The 19,904-nt window shown below is 33.9% G+C and overlaps 2 protein-coding genes across 7 annotated transcripts in view; one reads left to right on the forward strand and one right to left on the reverse strand.

The window, feature by feature from the left end:
• Nucleotides 1-10,724, forward strand: part of LOC105254367 (sestrin homolog) — a 182,442-nt gene extending 171,718 nt beyond the window's left edge. For both annotated transcript variants that reach the window (XM_011262997.3, XM_011262998.3), the window contains 5 exons: nt 5,437-5,619; nt 5,721-5,961; nt 6,150-6,415; nt 7,060-7,434; nt 8,346-10,724. In XM_011262997.3, coding sequence (XP_011261299.1) covers nt 5,437-5,619; nt 5,721-5,961; nt 6,150-6,415; nt 7,060-7,434; nt 8,346-8,432 — 1,152 coding nt within the window. In that variant the 3' untranslated portion in view covers nt 8,433-10,724. The remainder of the gene's footprint in view (nt 1-5,436; nt 5,620-5,720; nt 5,962-6,149; nt 6,416-7,059; nt 7,435-8,345) is intronic.
• A 4,364-nt stretch (nt 10,725-15,088) lies between these two features.
• The window catches only part of LOC105254370 (glutamate receptor ionotropic, kainate 2), a 145,226-nt gene continuing 140,410 nt past the window's right edge, over nt 15,089-19,904 (reverse strand). For 2 of the 5 annotated variants that reach the window (XM_025406050.1, XM_025406048.1), the window contains 4 exons: nt 19,704-19,868; nt 19,186-19,286; nt 17,945-18,238; nt 15,089-16,909 (listed from right to left, as the gene is read on the reverse strand). In XM_025406050.1, the coding sequence (XP_025261835.1) occupies nt 16,820-16,909; nt 17,945-18,238; nt 19,186-19,286; nt 19,704-19,868 (650 nt within the window). In that variant the 3' untranslated portion in view covers nt 15,089-16,819. Of the gene's footprint in view, nt 16,910-17,944; nt 18,239-18,744; nt 18,951-19,185; nt 19,287-19,703; nt 19,869-19,904 lie in introns of those variants that run through there. The other 3 variants (XM_025406049.1, XR_003122399.1, XM_025406051.1) reach the window with 3 other exon arrangements.

Here is a 19,904-nt window from a genome sequence, read left to right on the forward strand (position 1 = left end):
AACTTTAATCAAGTTCATTAACTTATTTATGGACGATTTTTTAAAAACATTTCTCGTCTTTTTTGAAAGACGTTCATCGTTTTTTCGGAGAACATTTTCTTTCGCGAAGCTAAGCTTTTCTTCATCGCGCCTTCATCTTTTTTCTAAAGTTCCCCGATCGTCCTCAAGCGGCGGGTCATCGGGTCGAAGGTTATCGTCGTCCGAGTAAATGCAACACGCGTGTATTTCGTAACGTCACGCACGTTGCCGTAGCAAAGACTCTGTGAAGATGTGAAAAATAACATTGGCTGTTCCTTTATGATCTTTACCACTCGACGATTCATATGCGCTCGTTCGTCATTATTCTTAGCTATTTTTGCATCAAAATATGCCATTTTGTTATGTCAATTATATAACTATGACACTCTCTTAGATATGCACGCGTATAAAAAATATGACGCGTGTAGGAATCGTCTTGAAAACAACGTTATCTTCTTCACAAAATTGTGTAATTGAGACAGAATTTTAATTTTAAAAAAGCTGATAGATAAAATTGTATTTTATTTTTAAATTAGACAATTTTGTTCTATTTTTATCAATGATTTAAATGATAAAAATAGAAATAGAGTTCAATCTTTCTAATATATGTAAGTTTTATAGAACATAAATAATACATAATTTAATTTCAATATATGTAAGTTTTATACAATATAAATAATACATAAGTAGAGATATATCTAATCGATCAATCTATTCTCAAGGATCAGACAAGCCAATATTTTTCAGCAAATGAATCATTTATCATATAACACTTGGAATATACAGATTTGTGCGAGAAACAAGTTTATCTAAATAACGCACACAAGCAGAGAGATAAAATATATTTGTTGACTTTACTTTGTACAGCAAGAATCATATAAATTCGTATGTGTTTACTTACGAAAATAAAATTATAATATATCCTCTTTCGAAACATCATTAAGTTGTGATATTTTTATTCGTTTTTAAAAATGTGTGTGAAATAATTTATCGATAATTTTTTCAAGAGTTTTTATGAACAAATATTTCAGTATTTTTTTGGCTTTTCTGCAATATTTGGAAAAAAAAAAAACATTTATTTTTTTCCAATTGTTTGAAGTCTATTTATTTTTTTTATCTTCTTTCTTTACAAAATTGTTGTTCCTCGATTAAGATTTCACTTCATCTCGGGAGATATAAGCTCGGATTAGCCTATAAATAATTATTCATTGAATGTATTTCCATGAATAGAAACTGCACAATATGAAACTGATGAAAACTATGATGTTGATAGATAGCACTCGATGTAAACGCGAGAGTAAGTATGCTAATTTTATAAACTAGTTTAGTTTGAATCGTCGAGTTAACAACTGCTTGACAAGCACTCGCGCGATCGCAACTGTCTTTGTTTATTGCAAAATCTTGGATAAACTGCAGAAACTTTGTAAAAATTGCTGTTTTTCCATATATTATAATATCAAGATTACAACTTCCGTCTTTGATGTAATCAAAAGTTTAATCAGAAGTCATATGATTTATTGTGAATTTTATCTTGTATCCAGCTGATACAATTTTCGCACATCTTAGGAGATCTTTTTTTAATATATATATATATATATATATATATATATATATATATATATATATATACTCCAAACACTCGAATCGGAAAAAACTCTTGTATTTATATTATTTACATAATATATCTGAATCTAATTTTATATTAAATCGAAATTTGATTAATTTTAAATTTGTTCTAATTTAAATTTGATTATTGTGCCTTCCGCATGCTTCTTGATTCGGTCTTCGAATTATCTCGATTTGATAATTTGAGAGACATACTAGCAAGTTGCGCGATACAGAAATATCATCACGGCGGGTAATGATCATTCGAAAAAGACTTTATCTTTTGAGAGGGACGAGGGTAAATTGTTGATCGGTACACGTGGATGGAGCGCGATAAAGTGATAAGGTATCTGAAAAACAGCTTTTTTACTGATAAATATTTTGTACGGTGCACGTTCTCTTTGAGATTCATCTCGCAATGAAAATTGGAAAAATTAATTATATCATTGTATCTCATGCACAGATTTATTACAAATTTGAAACGAGATTAAAAATAGCTATGTAATAAAATTAATCGCAAGATCTCGTTTGAATATAGGAATAATATGAAATATTTCTTTATTTATTTATTCTAATACTTTCAGAGAGTTACATTTCATTAATTTTTATCTAAATTAGATGTAATAATTAGTAAATTTCTTTTCTCGAATATGTTAAAATATTTTGAAATCTTATTCTTTCTAGATATGGATATATCTATATTTAATTTATATATATTTAGATTTCTAGATTATATATCTCTAGATGTTTAATTTATATATAAATGATAATGAGAAATTTTATATTTTTTGTATAGATAAATAGTCTATATTTGTTCTGCAAACAAAAATGTAATTTTGTGATGATAAAAAAAATATATATATAAAGGTATATATATATTTAAATTTTATTTTTGTAAGCATCAAGCATATTTGTGTAATTCTTGCAATACAAAACAAATGCAACATCATGTTATGCGTATAAATGAAAGAAAATAATATCAGACTTTGAAAGAGAGAGATAAATCATTTAATTGTCGCTAATCATCTTGTCTCAAATTATATCTACTAATTAATGCAGATATAAATTTTTTGCGGTTCTAATCAATATATATTTGCTATCGATGATTATAATAGGTTAATTAACTTATTTAACTTTTTTAAAAATAATGTACATAGTATAAAAAGAAAACGATAATGTGAATATCGCGAATCTGCGGATATTTGCCGATTTCGAATTATGTCGCCGAAAGGTCGCCGCGAATTTATCGTTATCACGGATTGCTCGTAATTTCGCAGCATATTTGCGATGGGGTTATCAGTGGGTACCAAAGGTATGCTCTTTCGCGATTTGGGAAAGAAAAACAGGATGTGTTTTTCGCGCAATAGTTTCTGGGATTGGTCATCGTAGGAATATCGGATATATCGATTATTGAGATGCGCTTTAAACACGATGGATACTCGCGTTTTTCTTGCGATTATCAATCACGGACATATTGTTTTCTGACGATAATAAATTATTTCCTGTATTTGTTTTTGTTTTTTTTTCATCTTCCCAATTTTTCCACGATGGTGCGAAATCTATATCGCTATAGTAAAGTCTCGCTGGCAATTAATGCTCATTAATCTCTGATATAAACATTGCATAAATTGATAAGTTTAAATTTTGCAAACTTTCATAATTGACGAATTTGATGATAATCAGATCTGGATGCTGATTGATTACGCGATAAAATTAATGCTAATAATCTTTATTTTTCTCTTTTAATATCGATGTTGATAATTTTTTCAAGCTTCTTTAAAAATTATAAAATTTCTATGAACCTCCTTATATGAATTGGCTTTTTTCCTTTTTTTCTCTTTCTCTCATGGATCAAATTGATAAGCACGATAAATTATTAATAGAATGATATGCCATACACTCTCCGGATTATTACTAGTCATATCAAGTCATGTTTTTCCGAGAAAATCCGTTAGATTCTTAAAGTATTTGCGGACTCTTCTCTTATCTACTTTCGAATCGATTGATTTCTAGAGATGTTTCATGGCAAACAGATGTCTTGTTTGCCTATTTTATCGCACTTTCTTATGTACACATACATACACTCATACATATTCTCTCTTTCTCTGTCTATTCTCTTTTTTATCCTGCTTTTTTCACTCGCGTTCTCTCTTTATCGTGATACCGGTACCCTATCCTGTCATGATGATCGATCGATTCCGTGGCTGGATCGCGCTGCATCCACCACCTACGCATTCCCCGCGGTCGGGGATGCTGCTAAACTAACACGATCTCCATGCCCATGGGCTTTGCAAAGTTACTCTCGCAAAAATAAATAAATCATCGACGAATTCGCATCAAGTAATTTAACCCTCAAATAATTGCGTTTATATAAAATTCATTTCAAAACTAACTCTTTACGTTGATAAAAAAATCACACATACCCTATCGGTTTTAAATTTTCCATTATTCGAAAATTTATTTTTCTCTCGATATCTATCGCGGAATATATAGATATTTTTATGACATATGCAATATGATATTACAATGTGGGGTTATCACGGGTTTAAAACGTTCATCACATACTCTTAATTTTTTTCATGCAATTCTTTTCAATATTATTTTTCAATTTTACATCTTATTTTATCGTCTTCTCGATTATGCTTATGACTAATTTTCTGTATCTTGGGATTTTTCATTGTTGTCAATTACAAAACCGATAACGCGACTCGATCCGATAATTCGTAAGTTTTTCTTTAGATTGTTTGTTCGACAGAGGATTAAGCGCACAGCAAGCATAAAGCTCGAAACTCCATATCTGTTGGATTCAACACGTGCTGAAAATGATAACGCGATATTGCCGGTCGCGACCTCACGCAATTTTGCGCCGCCATGCATCATCACGTCGTCGTTAATTCGCCTTTCACCGTTCGAAATTTGCGTTGTATAAATTGAAAAACGCAGGGGATGCTCGGCGAGAGTGAGATAGAGAGAGAGAGCTAGAAGTCTCCATCTTCCTTCGTCCCGAAAATCGAGCCAATAAACTCGGGCGCTCGTCCTCGGAAAATTTGTGAAACGAGAAATCTATCGCGTTTATCGCGCGATATCACACGCATGCATGTACATGCAATATACATGCGCACGTGTATGGGAATACACGTGCAAATTGACGTGCAATAATGCATGGCGGACGCGATCGGCATCCGGCGTTCAATGCTCGAATGGAAATTCCTCGCGGGGCAAAATTGCTTTCGGTCGATTCGCGACCTCGGTCGTTTTATTCGCGCTTATTTCCCTATGGATAGTATCTTATCGACGAGCATTATCTGCCCGAGCCAATTCTGCGGGCCTGTATACTACATATCTGCTTATTGTGATGCGCAGCCTGAGGCGAGCGGCGATAATCGAGATTACGAGGCTTGTATCGTCGAAATGCCCATAAATTAAATGATTTATTGCACGTAGGGCGATGTGTGCATTGTAATTAGGCCGTAATTATATTATATCATTACTCGACATTGCCCGGCATTAGAAGCATTTGGAACAAATTATTTCCATTGCGCGGATCTTTATTTTGTATTCAAATTGTGCTTCATCATAAAGATCAATTGGCGGCGCATTCAGAAAAAAATTGCGGTTTCTTCTCGAAAATTTGTTTATTTTTTTAATCCCCTTCAATGACGTGCGATTTAATGTGGTACAATAAAATTGAGAAATGTATAAGAGAGATTACATTATATGATGGAAAAGCGGCGTCAAGTGGTATCTCGCATATATCGACAGATAAGTTGATGAGAAAACAGGTTTGAAGATCCATCTATCGTGTAATTTCAGGCCGCTGGCAGACATCAATGTAGCTACCTTATAAACCTGCAGAAGAGAGAGTTTCTTCTTCAGGGCGGTGATCCCTTGTGGCTCCAAGGTCTTAGATCTATACCGGGAAAACTGCAAGATCTCTATGAGATCAACAAGATCCTAGCTCACAGACCGTGGCTCCTGAACAAATCGCACATAGAGGTAATATTCTCGTATGAATTTATTGAAATGCCGAATCGTGCTCGAGAATGTTAATAAAAAAATACATTCGTGTTAATTTTAATTTTGTTTCCTGTTTGTAGAAGTTGACTAAGGGCGATGACAATTGGTCCTTAGCTGAGGTCGTCCAAGCGATAGTGTTATTAGCTCACTTCCACTCATTATCGTCTTTCGTATTTTCCTGTGGAATTAACGAGGAATTGGATAACATAACTGGCCACCACTACAAGGAGAACATACAGGACAATAGTAATAACGTACCTCCCGCCAAAGATAAATTATCCAGCAGTCCGAAAAAAATTCTCAACGGTGACGGTAAGACCGGTACGTTGCACTTTACCTACTCACTATAGATACCTTTCTATAGATAATATCGATCGTAACTGAACGACTAAATTCGAATCTTTCAATTGTACGCTTTTAATTGTGCGAATTATACGTGCAATAATTTTATACACGAATATCAAATAATCCGTGATATTAATTTGTGATTTTGTTTTGATTTCATACAGAAAATATGCCATCACCACCATCGTCACCGAGCATAGTTGGCGAGCAGGAAGTCGGCGTGGAGACTCTGATGGAACGTATGAAACGCCTCTCGGAAAAGTCCGAGTCCTACCAGATCACGCAAGAAGAACTCTCCAAGAGATTCGAGACTGTTGAAACACAATCAGCCGAGCTGACGGCGGCGCCGCAGAGGAGTAGCTCGGTCCTTGACTCAGATATCGGTCTATTCATCGAGGATCCCACCTTCATCTATCAGGATTTCGCTAAGGTGAGGTTTACTCATCGCTACCGAAAATAACCGTCAACCGAATCCCTGGAATGGCTGGAATCCCCATTCTCATAGATTATTGCGATGTGGTCCTTAATTGGATCCTTTATGATAAGGTCTTCGTCCCTTTATGATAACGTCGACGTTATTCGCGTATCTTATATTATTCACTTGACGTTCCGACGATGATTCCGCGCGTTGTTTTGGCATACCTAACAAGTAGTGCGTAATCGATTAGAGCCGAAAGGATATTCTCAAGGTTTTAGCGTGCGGCTCATCCATGAATATTTAAGTCAGCTGCGCTTGCTTCGCGCTCGCGAAGCTTACGGTGATGCTCGCGTAACTGTCATGAATATTTACTGCGCGACAACAACGTTGTGTACGGGCTGACTCGAGGTAACCGTGCGAAGGTGGGGCAGAGCCGACAGATCATACCACGCGTTAATTATGCGCAAGTTATTAAAAAAAACAAGTTGCTTCGCGCCGGATGTATAATTCAAGTTATATATTTAATTTCTCGCTTTGTTCTTGGACGTAATTTTTTTCATCTCTTTCGCGATCTCTCGACGGTGCAGTTTTTTTTTCTTGTTTTTTTCAGCACCGTGCTCTCTCTTTTAACGTGATTCTTCTGTTCCTTTTTCCAGCGCGGTCAGCTGAACGATATTCCGACCTTCCGTGTCCAGGATTACTCTTGGGATGATCATGGTTATTCCCTGGTGAATCGTCTTTACAACGACGTCGGTAATCTTCTCGACGATAAATTCAAGACCGCGTACAATCTGACATACTACACCATGGGCACGCACAATAAGGTCGACACATCGCGCTTCAGACGGGCGATCTGGAATTACATACAGTGTATGTTTGGCATCAGGCACGACGATTACGATTATAACGAGGTGAATCAATTACTCGAGCGTAGCCTCAAAACTTTCATCAAGAGCGCCGTTTGTTATCCGGAACGTGTCACTAAAAAGGATTACGATCGCGTCATGAGGGAGTTCAAACACAGCGAAAAGGTAAGCGTAGATATATCTTCCGAATTAAAATATTTAGTAAAATTAATCTCTTGAGAATTTTTTTAAATTTCATTAAACGTTAATCGAAATAACGTATCAAAATATTCGCGTCGTTAAATAAAGAATGACTATCTTAAAAACTGAAATATTTATAGTAATTTAAATAGTACTGGTAACACGTAACATATATTAAATAATAATGTAACGTATATCAATTAATGCTAATGTCTTATTTTTTTATTTCAATGTTTATATTAAAATTTTCATAAGAAAATTATTGTGAGTAAATCTCTTTTTATTATATATTATTAATTTTATATTTCTTAGATGTTATTATTAGATTTTTTAATCTTTTAAACTTTTTCTCATGCCATGCTACGTAAATAATTTTGTCATTGAACTTTTAAATAATTTTGTCATTGAACAATCACTTTAATCTGCGCGCGTTTGATTAAAATAATTTAACTAAAGAAAAAAAGTTTTTCGTAATGTCTTTTATTTTGAAGCTGTGCGATGATTTTATATGCATATTAATTCACTGATAAAATGATTGCGATAATGTTGCATCAATTCTCTTACTTTAAAAATGTCAAATCTTATAGAAATTTAAATGAACAGCAATTTATGTAAATAAGTTCAGAAGTTAAACGTGTTAAATACAAAGTGTTACGCATTACATAGTTCGGTTAAAAATAGCTTCTCTGCTACTTAATTCTCGTGATAGTTAAGATTAGGTCGTACGAATGGTGTATAAAATGGAGCACTTCAAATAATTAACCATTTTGCGTCTTTGAGGCATTTAAAATTACGAAAAGAAAAAAGAATTATATTAACATAAGAAAAATTTATTTTTACATAAGACAGTAGAACGAGACATTGCTAAATCATGTTTCTGTTGCATTCTTTTCTAGGTCCATGTAAACCTGATGATTCTAGAGGCTCGCATGCAAGCGGAATTGCTATATGCTCTTCGTGCCGTGATGCGATACATGACCTAAAGCGGAGTTTTGCGTCATCCCTTCGTCTATCTGCTGTCTGTCAGTTTTGTCGATTTGTTTTCTCAAACCACTCTCCGCGCTATCCGGATTCCCGGGATCTGCGCAAGAGATGGAAGGAACGAGTGAGCGCGATATCATCGAGTTTCATGTGTGAAACATACACATATACGTGCGCGACATCATGAAGCCACTTCATCGTCAACTTCACCGTGAATCGCGGTGATAAAGAGCAATCGTGATTCTTTAATTAAGGAAAGGCGATAATGAAGAAGTGAGGAAGAAAGAAGAAACGAAATAAAGGAAGATATGAGTCGATAGGAAAGGAAGATGCAAAGAATTGCAATACGTGGCCGTTTAGCTGCGCTTGCTACGTGATCTAATGGCGCATTCAATGCATCTTTGTTCCTCGAGCGATTTATTAATAATGACATCGATCGCAAGTTGCGTCTATTCATAATAATGTTAATATAGTTTGTGGCGGATATATAGGATCGGCAGAGTGCTTTTTCTTTCGTACATGTTTGGGAGAGAATTAGAGAGGGAACTAAGAGGAGAGAAAGAGATTGTGTGAACAGACAGAAAAAAAGACAAGGCTAGGGATGACAAAGAGAGGAAAGTTTATAATTTGTTTTGTACATAGACACTTGTATTTTTCTACGTTCGGCATCGTAGCAGACTGTTATTTGTGCGTTTCGTTTATGTTTCAGATCTGTTAAAAAAAAGTTTGCTCTCGCCTGTTAGTAGCTTTCGCGTCGGGCTTTAATTTTATACATATACACATTTCTCTGCGTTTATGTTTCGATCTTTTGCGCCATTCGCCAACAAGTTCATGGATAAACGTATCATCAAATGCGTGCATACACGAAACAAAATTTTAGCTCCGCGCGCAATATTTTGTTTCTACTTTTGGGTCGGGTGATAACTTGTCGAGAAGAAAATTAATTGTAAAATTAAATTAAGAAATCTATTAACGCTGAATCCGTCTCAATTTCGTCTCCGAGTCTTTCGTTCTTGTGCACATACACAACACATTGCAAGTTATCGTCATATAAGTATACAAAAGAGACGATTTCTCTCTCGATGTTGACATCAAGTTCGTGACAATTTGATTTCTCTGACGATAATAGATTTCTTAATTTAGCGTTAATAGATTTCTTAATTTAATCTTACAATTAATTTTCCTTCTTAACAAGTTATCACCCGACACAAAAGTAAAAAATATTATATGTACAATATACACATATACATGATGCGTTTTATCTTCGTTTTATTTCGATGATTCCATCTCATAAAAACAAAAAGGAACGTGAAAGCTAACGTAAAACTGTATCTACTTACCATTCGTTATACGCATATGTCGAGCAAACCTTAGATTGTAGGACGATCCGCGATCACGTGCAGCACCACATACACGTACACATATGCATATACACTCATATACACGTTTCGATGCACGCGATCGCGGAGAGAAGCAATGCCTGTCGGCTGTGTTTATTTACTGAGGGATGACGCGCTCTATTATCGTTTAGCCGAATGCGAAAAGCATCGCAAATCGCTTGCTTTCAATCATCCAAGAACAAGCTGTCTTTTCATCTTGATATTAAGATACAGTAGATAGATCGGTTTTTGAGAATTGAATATTATTATTCTTGTCGGCAAACAAATTAAATAAGAGAGATTAAAGTCTTGGTTGGAAACGAAACTTGAAAAATATTTGTCTCAACTCGCCAAACTCGTATTGAATGATAAATATCGATCTACTTCGTTTGCGTATCACGTATACCGCGTATGTCGAGTTTTGCACGAGAAGAAGATTCGGCTGCTATTTTGAATTGGAGAAAGAAAAATTATTGTACTCGTTCTGTGTCGATAATTCGTAATTTGAAGGAGGGAGGAAGATGGCACGAAGGAAAGCGTGGATCGGGATTACTAGACTCGTATGAGAACCGCGACCGACCACGAAAACACCAATCTCTCTCGACGCCCAATATCATGCGCACACGCGCGCGTAGGTGTTTATCAACGAATTTCCATGCCTTCTAATAGCCTCCCTCCGTAGCCTCTAATATAATGCACTATAGAGGAGAAAGAAAGAGAGAGAGAGAACTTAATAGAGCGATGGGGTACGCAATACACAATTGACGGAGCCCTGTCTCTCCCTCGGCGATTAATTACGATCGTTAGAACAGCGAGGACACTGAACAAACGGTGTCAAAGTGTTGTGCACGAGGAGGATCGAGGAGAGGCTGTTTAAACACAAATCAAATCCTTATAATAGATTGTTAAGGTATACACATACACACGAAGAATGTGGCACAAACTATTACACGCGAATTATACGTGTTCTGTGATCGCATATATCTACATTTATATGTATAACACATACAAATACACACACACAAACACACAAAACAAATGTAAATATGTATGTGTATTATATACATATGCATATATATATATATATATATATATATATATATATATATATATATATGCATATGTATATAATACACATACATACATACATATATATATATATATATATATATATATATATATATATATATATACGCATATTTAAAATTAACTTGGCGAGAGAAAGAGAAAGGGAGAACGAGAGAAAAAGGAGAGCGCGTATACAGAAGTTTGACAATTCTATGTATATCATTCGTAATTATAATGTCTCTTTATTGTATAACTGTGCATGTGTGCGTGTATTGTGTTCGGCGCGCTCCAAATAATCGATTTACTCGCATGTGTGTTAAACGATATCAGAATGTCGGTACTTTGGAATGCAAATTTATGAACAATTATTATGATCTCGATTGAACGAACGGTGATAAGTGACGCATAGCGAGCAAAGACGCATGCTAAAAATTGAAACTGGCGTAATTTCGGTGAATTGTGATAATTCGGGCGATAAAAAGGGCGCGAAATAACATTTTTATTAAATATGTATAAATGCAAAATATATATTATTTTATTATATATGTAAATATGAAACTTAAAATTTTTAATAGAAAATAAAATTTTTATCTAATATATGTATAATAACATACAAAGTAAATTTTTTCTACAAAATATCAGAATTTCAAAATAATGTTATGAATGCGTCGTTCAAAATTTTACGAAAATGTTCTCACAATCCCAAATCCATCTATTTTAATCAATTATTTATAGATATTTAGATTTTCCGATAAATTACACCGGTTCCGATTCTCGATTTTAATTTTCTAGTTTACCGGCATCCGGAAGTAAATTTATTCCGGCGATATAAAATCGTGTTCCAAAGTACCAGTCCACATATGGAGACATGCATACACACACGCGCACAATCCGAATGATGCGGAACAAAACGTGGATAGCAACAGCGAGACATTTCGACCAACAAAGCGACGCGTTTTTTTGTTTCCTTAGATGAAGTCTCTACATATCACTCCGAGAATTTAAGATAGAGAAAGAAAAACGCGTCTCGCGCGATCGCTTAGAGCTCGTCTCGCCAGAGCGGAACAGCCAAATCGGCAGAACCAATAACTTTTTGGCGATCGAACTTTTTCTCTCATTGCTTTGTGTCTTGTCGTTGTTCGTGAATGGCAACTGAAGGAAGGAAGCAACGATTTTGCGACAAAGTCGCAGTTTTTGTCATGTTAACGACAATATTTCCAGTTTTTTCTGTTCTTTCTTGTATTTTTCTTTAAGTCATTTTTCGGTCTCCACTTTGAAACTCTCTTTCTCTTCTCTGCTCTCCCTTATATATCTTTCTATTTATCTATCTCTTCCTCTCCCTTTCGTTCTCCCGGCAATTCACAAAATTGTCGATCGCGATCGATGAGTTTAGAAAAATCCGGACGTCTTATTTTTTTTACCAGGATACGTACGATGATATCAAATTCTTAAAAATCAAAATTGATCATTGGATTTTATAATACATTATTTCTTAATCAAACTCGCGTCATACGAGTATCCGAAGTTCAAACCAAAGAGATGTATAAGGGGAGTATTGTTGCGATCACGAATTTCAATAGTACGTATCAGTTTATAAATTATTTACGCAAAATATGTTCACACATAAGTTCAAAAGAAAAATGTACTCCGTTCTGTACTGATGGTGAAATATTCGATAGCTTTTACTCACGAATATTTTATACGATTACTTTATGTGTCTGAATATTTAAGGAACAAAATTATTCGCGCATTTAGTTTATAAGTATCACGATTTCTCTGACATACACAATGGTTTTACGTAACTCCAATCCCTTTTTTTAATACCGTTTTAAGTGACTAATAATATAGGTTTCAATTCGTATGTGTTTTCGGCGCGTTATGCAATCACAGATGAGTGAAAATTCATTAATTACCATAATAATCACGTTTATCATTTAGGGTAATTGTATCGCGAAAGTTATTTCAATTCTTTTCGAATTTTATAAAAATAATAATATACGCGGATATGTATTTTTAATACATCCCAATTCTATAAGAAAAGATATAAGATTTTATATAGAATTTTATTTATTTAACATGTTTCGAAAAAAAAACGGCGCTACACGAGTCCTATGAGATCTTAGTCGAATTTTTTCCATTTTCTCTTTTTTCTCTTCTTTCTTCTCTCTTTTAAATTAGTTTCTCTCTCTCTCTCTCTTTCATGTTTTTTATTTATTTCTTTTGCGTTATTTATATTCTACATTATTGCTCTCGAACATAAATCAATATCTTTTGTTCTATCTTTCCAATTATGTGTCTTTATATTCGCCAATTTTTGTCATTATTAGCATTGTTCATTTTACGATCAGCGAAAGAGAGAGACTTCATAATAAGTTTATCGATGTAAGTGAGAGCAATAACGAATCGCAACAAGTGTTCGCGATAATCGTGTGCGCAGATTGATCTCATAATGTAGTAATTGCGAAAAACAGAGAAAGAGAAAGAGAGTTATAGAAGGGGAGACAAGAAGAGAAAATAGAAATATGCGTAAAATTTGTAAAAGGGAGAAAAAAAATCGTCGTAGTAACGAGAGAAGGGCGTTATAACGATTACGGACGTTTATGAGCGTCTGCTCCATATCTTTTTTCATTATTCTTTTTCTTTTTTGTATTCTAAATGCGAGAAATTCTCGCGGATTCACTCGTGAATGCCGCTGTAGCGAACCACATATTGCGGCAGATCATAATTTTGCGATTCTAAGAAGAAAAATATGATAGGAGAAAGAGAGAAACAGAGAGCGAGCAAGAGAGAGAGAGAGAGAAAGAGAGAGAGAGAGAGAGAAGGAGAGAGAGAGAGAGAGAAGGGGAGGGATGGAGAGATAAAAAATAGAAGAAATCGAGATTTTTACGAAAAAATGATTAAGTCGTGCGTGCCGTATATAAATGAATGCTTTTGCAGCAGGATACGATCAAACATCGGATATTAACAGATCTCTAATTTTCACGTAACGAAATATAAAATTATTGCAAAGTCAACAAGATACTTGAAATACACTTATAATGTCATTATACTATCTTTTCAATTGATCTTTTGAACGCATTTCAAATGTCCATATAAGTTCTTCTACCGGAAGAACAGAGAGATCTTTGATTGTATCTCGTGTTTGATCATAATTCCACTTTATCAATTTCTCTGTTTCTCTCTTGGACACGCGAGGCAGGGCATGTTGAGATTTCGAGTCGAGTTGATGCCTCGGTAAAGTATATAGTGAGAATATTGGAGGTGGACGAGTACAGAGAAAAAGAAAAAGTGTCAGAGAAAGGAGCAAGAAGATGCGCATGGTGGAGTGAAGCATTTTTAAAAAAGTAAAAAAAAAATAAATTTTTATGTACATATAGACGTTGAATTGGATCTAAGCTTGTCGTCCACTATTATCTGAAGTGGGTATTCTCAAGAGAGAAAAAGAGAGCGAGAAAGAGAGGGAGAGAATGATAGAAAAAGTGCGAGAGGAAGAGAGAGAGAGAAAGAAAGAGTGAATAAAAGCACGAATGTGCAAAACCGAGTGTCCACCTCCGAAAGTCACAAAAAGCATATTAAAAATAGTACATGCCACCGTATCGGGAATGATTGTGTGATAATTACAAGTGATTTGACCAGGCCCCCCCTTCTCGATTATTGAGCGAATTACTATCATCGAGAGTTTTTTTTTTAATTGCACATCACTTTTGAGTAATTGGATGTAGAGCGATAAAAGGAGGAAAATGTTTTCTCTTTTCTCGTTTTGTGCTCTCTAGATTTAGTCCATGAATTATAAAAAGAGAAACATCCTTTTTGATAATAATTCACTAATTGCACCGACGAGAAAGAGATTTCGAAAAACACTTAAGATCAGATAGAAGGAATTCCTCGCATGCGAAGCTCGTCGTAACATCTCGGTCATGTTGATTTGATTAAGCGTCGCGGTCGTAGCCTAATCTTATCATGGATCGACACGAACTCGCGACCTCTCTTCGAGGCTCTCATTTAGGAATTCCGCGGAATTTGAGTTCCCGCTAATCTGCGTATTGTCCGGCGATATTTCGTCGTATATCGTGTGTGAATATTCGAGCGATCGCCGCCATAAGTGCGGCTCCTGGAGGAAGGGGGGGTCGTATGTGATGTGATTTCTTTTATATCATAACGAATAATGAACACTAAGAAATATTATAGTTTCATATATATATAAGCGATATGTTATTTGTCATTTATTTTATCCCTTAATAAATGATGTTATATAAAAAAGACAATCTCTGTGTCGATGGCGTTTCTCAGTATTTTGCACCTCTCTAATTTAAGAGCGATTTGATACAATTCATGTATATTTTGATGTGATATCAAAATATTAATTTATTTGTAACGTCGATTCAGATAACTTTAATTTTAGTCTGATCTTAAGTTAAATTAGTTTGCTTATATTAAACTTATGATTTTCTTTTGCTAGTTTTTTAATAATTCTTTCACAATTTTTATTTTAAATTGATGTAGATTACAATTCGAAGAGGATTAAAAAGAAGAGCGAACGATGATTCTCTTATCTTACATTTATTCGCCGACTATCAGTATCGTTACAGCATACGACGTTACATGACACCAAACATCTAAGTTGTACTCCATTAGTACTAATGATTACTCACTCGCATAACTCACTTTTGCATAAAATATTTCCATTACGAATTTGATTGCTCTGTTTTTTTTATCCGCGACGATATTTACAGAATACTTCGCAAGTACCTTACACTTTAGCAGTCTTTCATAGAGAAAGAGAGAGCAAGAAAAAGAGAAAGAATGCATTTACAGAATGTATTAAAAATCGTTCTGTTCATGAATCGAGCATTGGATCTCGTGCGAGAGAGTAGCATGAATGTGCTCTATGATATATCAGCGTCATTGCGGATATATCAGATCATTTAGTTCTCTAAACGTAGGACGGAGGATTGTTCATCGTCTATCGTTATAGATTCAGCGTACTACTCTCTTGATAGAACTTGATCTTGCATCAGTTTAAATAGAATTGAGGGTTTAATGCTTAACAGATTGATTTCGCAATCTTTACTTCTCATAATAATTGAAGACTTGACATAAAAAAGACTGTATGCGCTAAAGAAAAGTCAGAATTGGAAATGGGAAAAAACACATTTCGCTAGATAATTTTTATTTCACAAGATGAAAGAAAAAAATATAAAAGAGGAGAAAAGCTTTCTTTTTTGTACATCTTAAATTTTTTGATAGATTATACTTAGATCCTTTTATACAATCTCGGCGCGTATGATAATTTAAATAAAACTTGAGACTGAAGCGTTTACAGTCTATTTACGTAAAATATTCAATTCGTTGAAACGCATTAAAATTCGTTGTCAAACAGCTTAATTCAATTAGATCTTGACTGCAAGGGAAATTTCTTTTAACAAAGTCGAGAATTAATATGTATTGCGCGAATTGATTACAACTTACTTTTCAATTTAGACATATATATATATTGAATTATGCATCTCAACGTATATTTAATATAATAGCATGCTTTGTCTCAAAATAATTATATCGTTTCAGAAATTGATTAATCGTACAAAATTTGCGGCCAAGAGGGAAATCATTTTAGAGCTGTTACATTATTTTATCAATTAGATCAGTATCATGTTGATTTTTCGATAGATTTGTCAGATGTGTGCGAAAAAGCGACACACGTTTACAAAATAAAAATTAAGCTCTTTTCATGATTGCGAATGTCGGGAACGTGACAAACGCTTTTATTAAATATTGTGCAAAATTCTCTGAATGTCGATACTTTTTCTTGATGAGGGTCCATTCTTTATCAATGAATCGATCGTAATTGCTTTCCGTGATGTGCGCATGTGTGATACGCTTTGTAATTATTTCTGACTAACGATAATGTCATCGAGATTCGTCTTGCTAAAGACGACGTCCCTCTAATTGCCGTCATAATCATGTGGCGGTGCGTGATGATGCATGTGGATGTGTGGAGGCAGTTCGACTACAGGTACGGTCAGGCTGCTTCTCTGTAACACGATTATATAACATTTACATGAATATCAATGACTCAGTCGTCTGTGTAAAATATTTTGAAATTTGAAATTTTATATAATATTATAATAAGTGTATTCATGTGTGTCCTTTTTTAATCGTAATTTTACCACCGACTGTAATTTTATTTTTTATTATTTAATTATTATATTGTGTGTAATTTAATTCATATAGTATGTTCAATTATTTTAGTCTTTATTATAATTATTTATTTACAATACACTTTATTAACCATTTTGAAATTTGTGATCTCTCCAGGGTCTCAAATTTTAAATTAGAAACTGAAACGTTGGCTTTTAATTTGTAGCAAATTATGAAACATTTTTAATACGAAATTTAATAAATTACGTAGGTTTTTTAATCACATTAATAAAATGTTTCCATCTTGTTATATATATATATATATATATATATATATATATATATTTATTGCGCGAATTATTTCCCCAGAAAGAATGGTAATATAATAAATTCCGTACCCGTAAATCCGCTTGTTAATTAAAGAACATTTGAATGCAATTATGAGTTTAATGAACATGGGGATATAGAAGCTCGGTGAATATAAAATTGAATAACGATATAACAGGGAGGATTGACTTCTCTCCTGGATAAAGCTATGATAATGGGATATAAAGTCGGCTTCGAATATAAAAGATAGGAATATCAGTTTGATCAAAGAGAAATGTATCGTTATCAGAATCTTTTCTTAAAAAAAGTGAACATACCAAGGTAATATATAATTATATTTCATATATATAATATATTATATTTTCGTTGCACACGAAAGATATGCAAATCAATTTTCGAATAAATATTTGAGAAAAAAATATTTTTGGTACTTTTATTATATATTCCGAGTAGATAATTATATTCACTTTTATTTACATATAAGATAAATATATTATTTTTATTATTAATTAATTACGTGCTATTAATTAATCTGTGTTGGCATTTTGCAGAAAAAAGATATCAATTGATAGATTAATAAAGGATAAAGGGGAATTTATTACCTGAGATCTGATCCCATTTATGGGAGTGGCAGTGGGATTGTCTGGCGAGTAGCCGATCACGTGCGTGGAGCATTTGTCACAGGTGCGTCGTCGTCGAGATGACGTGTGACAACGTAAAGCACGACAAAATTCACGTGCCATCTCCGAGCAAAGTGATTCTTGATTCGATTGTTGTTGAGATTGAGGCTGATGTTGCTGGCTTTGTTGTTGTTGTTGCTGCTGCTGTTGTTGCACAGCCTGAGAAATCCCCTGAAGAGAACCCGAAATAGGTGTCGAAGGCATCGGAGGCCTTTGCTACATTCACAACCCACGACATATTATTTGTGTATGTTATTGATCATGATTATTAAAAATGAGAAGCACAATAAGATGTATTATAACATAGAAGGATGTTTTAGAATTAGCGACAAGGAATAAATAATATTATTTCTCATTGTGGAACATTTTTCGAGTTATCAACTGCATTGAATATACAAGCGAAAGTAAATAATTAATCGTACAATTTTAAAGAGAACTTTAATATAATAGAAATATATAATCTGAATCTTAATTATAGATCTAAAATATTAAAATTTTTATTTAAGATTTTTGAAAAATAGATTTCCCTTTCAACATTAACATTTTAACAAAAAATTACTTTCCATTTTCCGCTAATTCATCCCACATCTTGTGCTATGATGCACAAATAAAAAATTATTAATATTTTTGCGCAAAATATGTAAATATTTAAAAGTAATATTTTAGAAAGAGCTTGTGTGCTGAAGCAAGCAGATTCGTAAAAAGTTTTTACAATGACGGACCTCTCTTTGCAATTGAGTTTGGGGCGAGTTGCAGTCGAGCGGCATGCTTCAATGGACGATGAGCTCATGCTGATACACGGTTGAATCCATAGTGTAGCGATAGAACAAAATTCAGGGAACGTCATGCAATGCTTACGTACGATTCATGCATATCTCTCAACACTCCAGTTGTCAGATTAATCGTCCGCTTCGATAGATATGATATGCTTGAAAATGCAACCTCTGCTTTGTTTCTTACTATGACATTTACTTGACAAGATTTTGCGCTAATTAATTTTAAATACATAGTATTATAATAGCGCAACAAAAAATAGTAGCTTGAGAGTTATTCAAACGAGCATCTACAATCGAGAATTTGGGTGGAATCATGCAACGCGAATGTACTGACGATGATTTATCGAAACCTATTTTAATATTGATTTTCAAGTTCAATATACTCACCCGTTCCGCCGGTGCATTCCTTCTGGAATTGTAACAGAATTCGAAGATGGCTATAAGCACGGCAAATGCCAGGCCGCACAGTAAGACCACGAAAACTCCACCTAAGTAGAAACAAGACGTAATTCTTGAGCAGATGCATAAGACGTCGATAGAGAATTTTAATAGAGATGAATACAGTACTTCGAAATACATATAAATGCAAATAATTAAATAATTTGATAAGATCTACGTTTAAAATACTTTGAATAATTTATTAGAAAGTATATATAAATATCACTAAGAAAAAATATATAATTAAATATGAATGTGTTTATTTTAAACGTTCAGCAATTTCTGTCTCTAAAAGATTATGTTTAATAGTCATTTTTATTAACATAAGAATGATAAGAGAATAGCATAAAAATATTCGCGAATGTAACGAGGCATTCTTGAGTTATGATTTTACAGAAAATTATTGTAATTACTTATGGCGTGTATAATTTAAACTTTATGCGCTATTTCAGGAAAAAAGCGCTTACCTATGTTGTCGACACCTAGAGAATTGGCTTTATTCTCTTTTCCCTTTTCTGTTCTCATGCAAGTATCTCCAGGACTCTTCCACCATTTGTCATATAGCATTTGAATTTCACCTTTCTCTTGCAATTCCAGAATTGCCAGAGATATCTTGTCTCGCCATGGAGAGCCTAAAGATTTTTCAAAGAATCAGAAAAAGCGGAATT

Source organism: Camponotus floridanus, unplaced genomic scaffold (assembly GCF_003227725.1).
Source record: "Camponotus floridanus strain SB8 unplaced genomic scaffold, Cflo_v7.5 scaffold13, whole genome shotgun sequence".
Classification (NCBI taxonomy): domain Eukaryota; kingdom Metazoa; phylum Arthropoda; class Insecta; order Hymenoptera; family Formicidae; genus Camponotus; species Camponotus floridanus.